Here is a 10,710-nt window from a genome sequence, read left to right as displayed (position 1 = left end):
TAAGGCGATAGTTTTCAGCCTAAAGGTTGAAGCTTTACACCAAAAACTCCAAAAATGGGTATTTTAGGCTCAAATTGATTCCGGCGGAATTCCGGCGACATAACGGAAAATCTAGTCCGGCAGAAGTGATCTTGGGCGCATAAGGAAGAGGTTTAGAATCAGAAATGAAAGATTCAGGATAGTTTTGCAAAAACCCATAAACTATCCGCTCAGAAAACTCTACAGAAAAGCTATGGAAAAAGCGATCAGAGGTAAGGATTAGCGACTATACCTCGAAGCCTTGAAGTAGCAACTGATTGATCGAAGATCAAGCAAGAAATGAACAAAAGCTCTTCTTCCTTCTTCCTCTTAGCAAATTCGCAGGTTTTGGAGAGAAATGGTGGAAATTTGTGATATTTTCTTATTTCTTGGCTATATATAAAGGTTGGCAAAACGCGGTAAAATGAAAGTTTCGCGAATCTGATTTTTCCGGCTTCATTCTCCATGAATTCTAAGATAGGTTTTGGCGAAAGAATTCCAAAACTAAAATGAGGTCTCCTTATATTTTAGGTGACTAATGCAAAGTCGGTGTAAAACTATTTTACCCGATAAGTTACTTTTTGCATCGAATGTCGGAATGGAAAACTTCCTTCTGAAGAAAGATTGAAATCATCAAGAGAAATGGGTGCACGTGTGTAGAATCTTCATTTGAAGCTCTGAATAGAAAAAGTCTTCATTGACGGTTGATTCTAGGGTTTTGAAAAACCAGGGATTCGGTTTCGGCAAACTTCCGATGATTGGAATCGGACGTTCGTAGATCCTAGAGTTTCGCCTCGAAATGATTGTGATATATGGAAAAAGAGAAGTTCTAATATTTCTCTAAAGATTTTTGGACTAAATTCCTACAGTGTTCCAAAGCTGGAAGTTTGTTGGAAATTATATTCCTATAGTGTTCCAAAGCTGGAACATAGTTTTGTTTCCTAAGGTTCTTGTCCTAGGTTTTAAATGCGAATATTAGTCGTGCTATAACTTAAATCGACTTCGATACAATCCTTAGACTTTTCCTGAACTTTCTCCTTCATACATTTATTTCATTTACTAAACTCTTGTTCAGGTTTCCCTTCGCCATGCATCAAACCTACTGGTGAATAAGAATTTATTCACTTGGTATAAACTGAAAAACTTGGGCCTTACACTAACAGCATTCACAGACGGTTCAGCCTTTGGTGCCTTGCAATCCATAGCCAGATGCCCAGATTTATTGCAGTTGTAGCATCTTGGTGGCTTCGTGCAATTATTTGCATAGTGTCCGGCCCCTCCACATCGGAAACAAGTCACCTCACGGTTTTGGGTATGGCTTCCCGACCCTCCAGAAGTAGCAGCAGCAGCCATCGGCTTGTAAGATCCCGGGGTAAACCCTCTCCCCGTAGGACGTTGATATGGCTTCCTCGCCTGAAACCTTCCCCTTCCTTGAAAGTTCTGTGGTGTCGACCTCACTGGTCCTCCTGTTCCAACCCTGTTCAATCTTCGATTCTTCATCAACTCCACCTCAGTTGCTTTCTCAACCAATGCCTGGAATCTCATGATCCCCAACGGTCTCACTAAGTCCTCTATATCAGCTCTCAATCCCCTTTCAAAGCGCTTGCACATGTAGGGCTCATCAACTTGGTCACGGAAAAATCGAAAATATTTTGCTAGAGACTCCAACTTAGCAGCATATTCCGGAATGGTCATGCTCCCTTGTTTAAGAGTCAGAAACTGTGATTCACGCTCATCACAAGCACTGTCAGGAAAATACTTCTCGAGAAAAGCAGTTGGAAAAGAATTCCAGTTCACCTCCACATGATTGGCTTCCATTGTCCCTCTGGCTCCCCTCCACCAGTACTCAGCATCACCCAACAGCAGATAGGTTGCCATTCCCACCTTGGCTCCCTCAGCAGTCTGTAACACACCAAATTTCTTCTCTATTTCTTCAATCCAGAGATCCGCTTTGTCCGGGTCAGTACCTCCCGAAAACATAGGTGGATCCTGTCTCCTGAAATCATTCAACACTTTGTTCTGATCCAGAGTCGCCTCCCTCTGATGCTGGTGTTGATCACGCGCTTCCTCCGTAGCACGCCTCAAAGCATTGTCATTCGCTTGATTAGTCATTGCTTGGGCCATAGAGGCCATCATCTCTGCTAGCTGATTCGTATTCACCATCGTCTGTTACCCCCAAGAAAACTGTTAGTCCTAATCGTATGATAGCACCAAAACTATTCCATATGATTAAGTAACAATGAAAGTAATTAGAACAAAAAATCGTTCTGCAGACAATCAATTTTCACTCTTTGCAGAGTCACACAACCTAGCACAGAAGACCTATTCCCCAAAGACTCCCAAAAGACTCGACTAAGCTCTGATACCACAATGTAACACCCCGATTTCCAGGTGTCACTTTTATTAACCAAAAATAAACTTTACGCGGAAAACAGGTAATTTTTTTTTTCCGATTGATTCCTTTAATTAAAAGAGATAAAGAAATAAAAACATAACCTATCAACTAAACTAACCGATATACAATATATACACATGTACAGCCTCAGCTGCACTCCACGTCACGCGAACCCGCAGTGACTCCAAAGTAGTATGCCCATAGGCAAATATGTACAACACCAGTAATGTACTCAAAAGTATCAAAATACAGTCATCCAAGAGAAAGTCGGCACCCAAAAATGGCCGGAACAAAAGACCTCTATAACCCGACAGACTCTCTGTGATTCCTCATCAAAAGAACCACACAAAAAGCCACACATCAGGAACCTACCCTGTCCCAAAGTAAGACGATCAGAGCTCTACACAAAAAATGACGCTAGCCTAACCTACCCTCCCAGCTCATAGCTCCTCCTCCTCCTCGTCGCTGCTCGGCGAGTAGCTGTCCCCAATGCTCTCGGAGTCATAGTCGGAATCCACCGTAATCATCTCGGTGTCCAAGTCCACGACCTCCCTCTTAACTGTCCTGCGCACCGTCCTAGTCGAGCCGGTCTCAACATCCACCTCTCCTGTAAGAACATCCTCCTCCACCACCCTAAGCAAGGGGTCCACACGGTAGCCGAGTGGTGAAGCAAAGGAAAAGAGACGTGAGGCAGATGGCACAACAGACTCCCTCTTCGGCCGCACAAGCCTAGAGGACGACGCCACGTCGGTAGGATCAATGGCAGTAGCAGTAGGTGGCGCAACAGGTGCAACAACAACAGGTTCGATCTCCGCTGGGTCCTCGTCATCAGAAGATGAAGCGGGAGATGGTGCAAGTGGTCCTCGACCAGAACCTGGTCCACAGTGAACTGGGGGCGGCAAGTCAAAGCTCAGCTCCATACGTCGTAGCACTCCTCTCGTCAGACGTCCACGCTCATCAGTCCGGTCCTCCTTGACCCTTCCCCTGTACGTCGCTCGGTGACCAGCCACATCGATCACCCAGGCGGTGGGGGCATCTCGATCCACCAACTCATACCTGATCCCCCCCGAGGGAGAGACCATCGAAAACCAGTCGGCCATCGACATCTGGCAGCAGGCCGACCGCCCAAACACAAACATGAAACCAAAGCCAAGGCGCTAGGGTCAACTCACGAAATAAAGTAGATATACACTCAACATGTGATATGGGGTATAGATATATATGTTGTTATATAAACATATAGATAATCCTAGCATGTTATGGCTCTAACAATGCTTCAATAAATCAAACAGCACACAATCCCAGTCAGAATGAATGTATGCGTGAAATGCAATCAATATGATCCGGATTGTGACGCATTCCCGTTCGCCACAAGTGAAGCATTCCCGTTCTTCACTATGGATGAACCATTCCCGTTATTCATCCTTGGTGAACCATTCCCGTAATTCACCGTATGATGAACCATTCCCGTTATTCATCATTAATGCATTGGTGAACCATTCCCGTTATTCACCAAATGATGCAATGGTGAACCATTCCCGTTATTCACCAAAAGATGCACAGGTAAACCATTCCCGTTATTCACCCGATTGATGCAATATGGTTAGCCAAACATCGAATCGTCCTCACCACACAAGCGTTTAGCTCAAACCCAATCTCAAAACAAACCCAAGAGTTAGTGTCGGTCAATACAACACAACTCGGAGTTTAGTGTCGGTCAATAAAACACAACTCCCACCACAATAGAACCCAAGGGTGTAGTGTCGGTCAATACAACACAACCCCAACAACAAGAGCACTGAGTGTCGGTCAATACAACACAACTCCAACAACAAGAGTAAACAAGGGTTTAGTGTCGGTCAATACAACACAACCCCAACAACAAGAGTACTTAAAGTTTTCGGTGACTTTCAATCATCACCGTAGCTCACTTCAGTGGCTTTCCCCAAAACCAAAACCCACAACAGAAGTCGACTTTTCCCCATCTTTCGTAAATATTTTCCCCTTCAGTTCTCCTATGCTTAAACGTTAATAAAAATTGTTTCAATTCAAATTAGTCAAGTTATGAATTTATTTCTCAAAGTCTAAGTTTCCCAAGTCTTTAGTTTTCGAAACTCTATTCATTCTAAATTTTTCCAAAAACCCAACAAAAGCAATTCCCGGGGAAAGTCTAAGGATACGAACAAATGGCTAAGTCTCAAACCCCACATTTGGACTTGCCTAGGGTTGTTCATCCAACCCGAAATATCAAAGATCACCAGATCAATGAATCTCCACTCCGAAGTCGCGTCAAAACGCACAATTCATCAACATCTCAACATCACAAGTTATGTAAAACACCATAACATCAATTCATCAACATAATCAACATCAAGCAAAACATAAGTCGAGTTTATCGACGCCTATCATGCAGTCATAGCTATTAGTAAGTTGCCCTAACCTCGAGCTGTTCCAGCCTCGCAATCAAAGGTTCCTTCACTCAAATGCTCTGAAGATCCCAAAGTTCCTTCAACTGAACCTCGGAGAAAAACAAAGTAGAATCCAAACAAAATCGATTAGTTCGATCGCAAAACAACCCATAAACGATAGACAAAGCATTAAAGCTTCAGAATACAACAATCGGATACGAAAAGACAAGTTTTCGAAAACGAAAAACTCCCCCCCCCATTGATATAGCTCTCGGCCATAAGGGAGAAAGGGCTCCGGCTCTTTTTCTTCGATCAAATCTATTTACAAGGTAGTTTTAGGGTAAAACTAAGGCAAAGAAACTGTCGGAACAATTTTCAGACAATCGGATCGAAATACGGCTGTTCAGGGGCGTTTTGGTCCAAAATAAAAGCTCAAACCCTCAAAGTTATCAGTTCGGAAAACAAATTCGACAGCAATGATCCTAACGACATCCGTGACAACAAATCCTAAAGGCACGAAGTCAGATTTCGAATTTTCGACAGTAAAGTTTCGAAATGTGCGCAAAAAAGGTTTTGAAACAGTTTTTCAGATCTTGGACAACTCGATCCATATCGGCGAATACTAACGGAGGTTCTAGGCTCTTGGGCACGTAGGGAAGATAACCCAACAGAGAAATCAGGAAAAACGGACAGTTTTACAAAAAGCTCAAAACTTTGAGCATAGAAACGACTACAGAAACGCAGTAAAAATAGTAATCAGAGGTAAGAATCAAGCTAGTTACCTCGGTACCTTGAAGTAGGAACGAACTGCGCGAAGATCAGTCGAGTTTTGCCGAAAAATTCTTCTCCTCTCCTCCCCCTGAAGCTCGCGGCCTTGAAGAAAGAATATGAGGATATCTTTGAACTTCTGAGCTATTTATAGGCAGGCGAAATCGCGGGAAAATGAAATTTTCGCGATTCCGATTTTTGCAGCACGTTCACCGATGAATTCTAAGAGAGATTCTGGCGTCAGAATTCCAGAACTCAAAACAAATCTCAGACATTTGGGAAAAATGATATCTAAAATCCCAAAAGCGGTGTAAGTTAATCTGTCCCGAAAAACTACTTTTTGCTGTGATGGTCAGACGACAAAACTTCCTTCTGAAGAAAGATTGGAAACGTCGAAACAAATCTGGCTGACTTCGACCGCCATGGACCACCCAAGTTCCAAGGCGAGGTTGAGCCTGAGAAAGCTGATTTGTGGATACAGGAAATGGAGAAGATATTTTAGGCTCTCCACACTCCGGATGCGGCGAAGGTGAACTTGGCTACCTTTATGCTGAAAGGCGATGCCGAGTACTGGTGGACGAGTGCCAAACAGCTGATGACTGCTAACCATGTAGCTATCACTTGGGACTCTTTCAAAAGAGATTTCATGGAGAAGTACTTCCCTGAGCCTTCTAGGGAAGATATGGAAAAGCAATTCCTTGGCCTGAGACAAGTAGCAATGACAGTGGGAGAGTATGCTGCCAGATTGGAGACATTTTCGAAGTATTTTCGCTTCTTTCAAGCGCAGGTGGATGAATCGTATCTGTGCAATCGGTTCTTGAAGGGGCTGAGGAATGAAATAGAAGAGTCTGTGAAACCGTTGGGAATCAGATTTTTTCAACAATTGGTGGAGAAAGCTCGTGAAGTTGAGACAATGAAGAATCGCCAAAGGAGCAAACTAAAAGTGGGGGACCAATCCGTTCTGGGCAGAGATAGACCTGAAGGTTCGATGGACAGAGGCAAGTTGGAAGGTTTGACAAAGGCAAGGCACCGCTGAGGAAGCCTTATCAACGTCCTGCTGACAAGGTACCTTTCACTGGAAAGGGTGGAGCAGCTATTCCCAAGGAGGAGGTTGTCTGTTTCAAGTGTAATCAGAAGGGGCACTTGCAAATGAGTGCAGAAAGGAAGTTATGAGCTGGAAGTTCCAAAAGCCAGGGCATATTGAGAGGAACTGTCCTAATGCTACCAAGGCCGAGCCAGTGCCGAATACTGCTAGAGGAAGGCGACCTTCTACTCTAGGGCATGTGTTCGCAATATCTGGGGAACAAGCTGCAGTGACTGATGACCTTATCCAGGGTACGTGTACTATCGTTGGAAACTCCTTAATGGTCTTATTTGATTCTGGTGCTACACACTCGTTCATTGCTGAGGAGTGTGTGAAGAGATTAGGATTGCTAACTGCTGATCTACCCTTCGATTTGGTGGTGATATCCCCTGCCGCCAATCGATTAGTTACACGCACGGCATGCTTGCAATGTCCGTTGATATACAAGGATCGAAAGTTTCTTGCGAACCTCGTCTGCTTAGGGCTTACAGGGCTCGATGTGATTTTGGGAATGAATTTGTTGGCACAGTATCATGTTCCCTTGGATTGTGTTAACAAGGCCGTTGTGTTTCCAGATTCAGGCGTTACGGATTACTTGAATTCGTACACCTTGAGGAAGGGTTCACCAGCATTCGTGAACTCCGTTGTAGCTGAAGCGAAGAATGACAGTGATGTGCGCAACATTTTGATAGTGTAGGATTATGTGGACGTGTCTTCAGAGGATGTGCCTGGATTACCACCGGTGAGGGAGACAGAGTTTACCATTGATGTGATGCCCGGCACGGGACCAATATCAATGACACCTTATCAGATGGCACCGGCGGAGATGGCGGAGTTAGCCAAGCAGTTGGAGGACCTATCTTCAAAGAGATTTATCCGACCAAGTGTGTCGCCTTGGGGTGCACCAATGCTGTTGGTAAAGAAGAAGGATGGGAGATCAAGACTATGCGTAGATTACCGATAACTCAACAAGGTGACGGTGAAGAATCGTTATCCGATGCCTCGAATAGGCGACTTGATGGATCAACTTCGAGGTGTTGTTGTTTTCTCGAAGATAGATCTGAAGTCAGGATATCACCAGATCCAGGTCAAGGAGATTGATATTCAGAAGACTACATTCAGAACTCGATACGGGCATGATGAGTATCTCGTGATGCCGTTTGGATTTACAAATGCACCCGCAGTGTTTATGGACTACATGAACCGAGTGTTCAGGCCATTCCTGGACAAGTTCGTGGTGGTCTTCATTGATGATATTCTAATTTACTCGAAGAGTAAGGAGGAACATGAGGAGCATTTACGTCAAGTGCTAGAAGTGTTGCGGGAGAAGGAACTCTATGCTAATGGGTCAAAGTGTGAGTTCTGGATGAAAGAAGTGAAGTTTCTGGGTCATGTCATATCAAGTAAGGGTGTGGCAGTGGACCCCAGCAAGATCGAGTCGATTTTGGCGTGGGAGCAACCTAAGACAGTAAGTGATATTAGGAGCTTTGTAGGACTTGCTGGATACTATCGACGCTTTGTCAAGGATTATGCGAAGTTAACTTCTCCGTTGACGCAACTGACGAAGAAGAATCAACCATTTGCATGGACGGAGAAATGTGAGGCTAGCTTCCAAGAGTTGAAGAAACGACTGACTACTGCACCAATACTAGCCTTACCCATGGAGGGGGAACCCTACGACGTATACTGTGACGCTTCGCATCATGGATTGGGTTGTGTGATGATGCAAGAGAAAAGGGTGATCTCTTATGCTTCGAGGCAGCTGAAGATTCATGAGAAGAATTACCCTACGCATGACTTGGAGTTGGCTGCGATAGTTTATGCACTCAAGATTTGGAGGCATTATCTCTACGGTAGTACGTTCACAATCTATAGTAATCACAAGAGCCTGAAGTACTTGTTTGATCAGAAGGATCTGAACATGAGGCAGTGAAGGTGGATGGAGTTCTTGAAAGATTATGAATTCACCTTGCAGTATCATTCGGGGAAGGCAAATGTTGTGGCCGACGCTTTCAGTCGAAAGGCTATACATGCATCCTCGTTGATGATCAAGGAGATGGAACTGTTGGAAGCATTCCAAAATCTAAGTTTGGATGTCAAGTTTGCACTAGGGAAGTTGAGCTTCGGTATGGTGACGGTGTCCAGTGGGCTCTTGGAAGGGATAAAGTCGAGACAAGGAACCGCTGAAGAGCTAGTTGAGAGGCGCAAGCTTGTGACTCAAGGAAAGGCGCTAGAGTTCGCTATCGGAAACGATGGCTTACTACGTTGCAAAAGGCGGGTTTGTTTACCCAACGACGCAGCAATGAGGAAACTGATCTTGGATGAAGGACACAAGAGCCGATTGAGCATTCATCCGAGGATGACAAAGATGTACTAGGACTTGAAGCTTCATTTCTGGTGGCCTGGAATGAAGAAACAAGTGGCTGAGTATGTGTCAACATGCCTGACATGTCAGAAGGCGAAGGTGAAGCACTAGAAGCCTGCGGGAAAGTTGCAATCGTTGGATGTCCCAGAGTGGAAGTGGGACAGCATATCCATGGACTTCGTGATGGCCTTACCGCTAACGCGAAGAAGGTTCGATACGATATGGGCAGTAGATGATCGGTTGACAAAGACTGCTCACTTTGTGCCAATCAATTTAAGCTACAAGGTGGAGAAGCTGGCAGAGATCTATATAGTTGAGATTGTACGTCTGCATGGTGTACTGTCTAGCATTGTGTCGGACAAGGATCTGAGGTTTACCTCATGCTTCTGGGGAGCTTTGCAGCAAGCATTGGGAACCAAGCTGAGGTTGAGTTCCGCTTACCATCAACAGACGGATGGGCAGACAGAAAGGCCAATCCAATCACTAGAGGATATGTTGCGAGCATGTGTGTTGGACCATAAAGGAAGTTGGGATGAGCTGCTGCCACTGATCGAGTTCACATACAACAACAGTTTCCATGCGAGCATAAGGATGGCGCCCTACGAAGCTCTTTATGGCCGGAGGTATCGTACTCCCTTATGTTGGCATCAGGATGGAGAGAACTTGGTTATTGGGCCTAAATTGGTTCAACAGACCATGAAAGAGGTGAAGCGGATCCAAGAGAGGATGCGGATTTCGCAGAGTCATCAGAAGAGTTATGCTGACAATAGAAGGAAAGGGCTGGAATTCCAGGCGGGGGAAATCATGTTTTCTTGCGGGTTACCCCGATGAAAAGTGTCGGAAGGGCAATCAAGTCAAAGAAACTGACTCTGAAATTCATTGGACCGAACCAGATTACGGAACCTGTTGGCCCAGTGGCATATAGGATTGCGTTACCACCATTCCTATCCAACATTCATGATGTGCTTCATGTGTCGCAACTTCGGAAGTACATGGCTGACGATTTTCATGTGATTGAACCTGACGATATTCAGCCAAAGGATGATCTAACGATGGTGATGCAACCCATCAAGATCGTTGACAAGAGTACCAAACGCTTAAGAAACAAGGAGCTGCCCATGGTGAAAATGTTTTGGAATCAAGCGACGGGCGACGCCACGTGGGAACTAGAGAGCAAGATGCGGGAGTCACACCCCGATTTGTTTGTGGAACCCTAAGTTTGGAGGACGAAACTGTTTTAAGGGGGTTGGTATTGTAAAGCCCTGATTTTAATAAGTATTGTATTACTATTTAACATAAAAAATGAATGTGAAGTTTAGTGAATGATGAGTTTTGTTTGGTTGATTACATGATGTGATGAAGGTTACTTGAGGGCCAAGAAAAGGGTTTTGGTCGCATAGTGCAGAGAAAAGAGAAGAGAATGTTGGTCTCGAAATTATATTTGATTTATTTGGAAAAGATGGAGATTAGTTAAAAGAGAAGAGGATTAGGTTATTTATTTATTTTAATTAAGTTTTTATATAATAAAGATTGGATAATTGAATTAAATTCAATTATGTTTGTGAAGAGAAGGAAAATAGGGTTTTGGAACCCTAGATGTTGAGTGTGTCCTCCGGCCACCTAGGGTGAAAAGGGGAGAGTTTTTGCTTCCTTTTATTTCTGATTATTGGTA

At 44.3% G+C, this 10,710-nt stretch overlaps 1 protein-coding gene across 1 annotated transcript; it reads left to right on the top strand.

Moving 5' to 3' along the window:
* The first annotated feature begins 6,758 nt into the window (after positions 1-6,758).
* LOC130744243 (uncharacterized) lies at positions 6,759-7,370 on the top strand. Its single transcript, XM_057596436.1, has one exon. It carries the CDS (start codon positions 6,759-6,761, stop codon positions 7,368-7,370), a length of 612 nt encoding a protein of 203 aa, XP_057452419.1.
* The last annotated feature ends 3,340 nt before the right edge of the window (positions 7,371-10,710 follow it).

Source organism: Lotus japonicus, chromosome 3, assembly GCF_012489685.1.
Source record: "Lotus japonicus ecotype B-129 chromosome 3, LjGifu_v1.2".
NCBI lineage: Eukaryota > Viridiplantae > Streptophyta > Magnoliopsida > Fabales > Fabaceae > Lotus > Lotus japonicus.
Note: the sequence above shows the minus strand (reverse complement) of the source record. Positions and strands in the feature narration are given on the sequence as shown.

What these genes read in the sequence shown, in the direction of transcription:
- LOC130744243 (XM_057596436.1), top strand. Translation starts at nt 6,759, where the DNA reads ATGAGCTGGAAGTTCCAAAAGCCAGGGCATATTGAGAGGAACTGTCCT.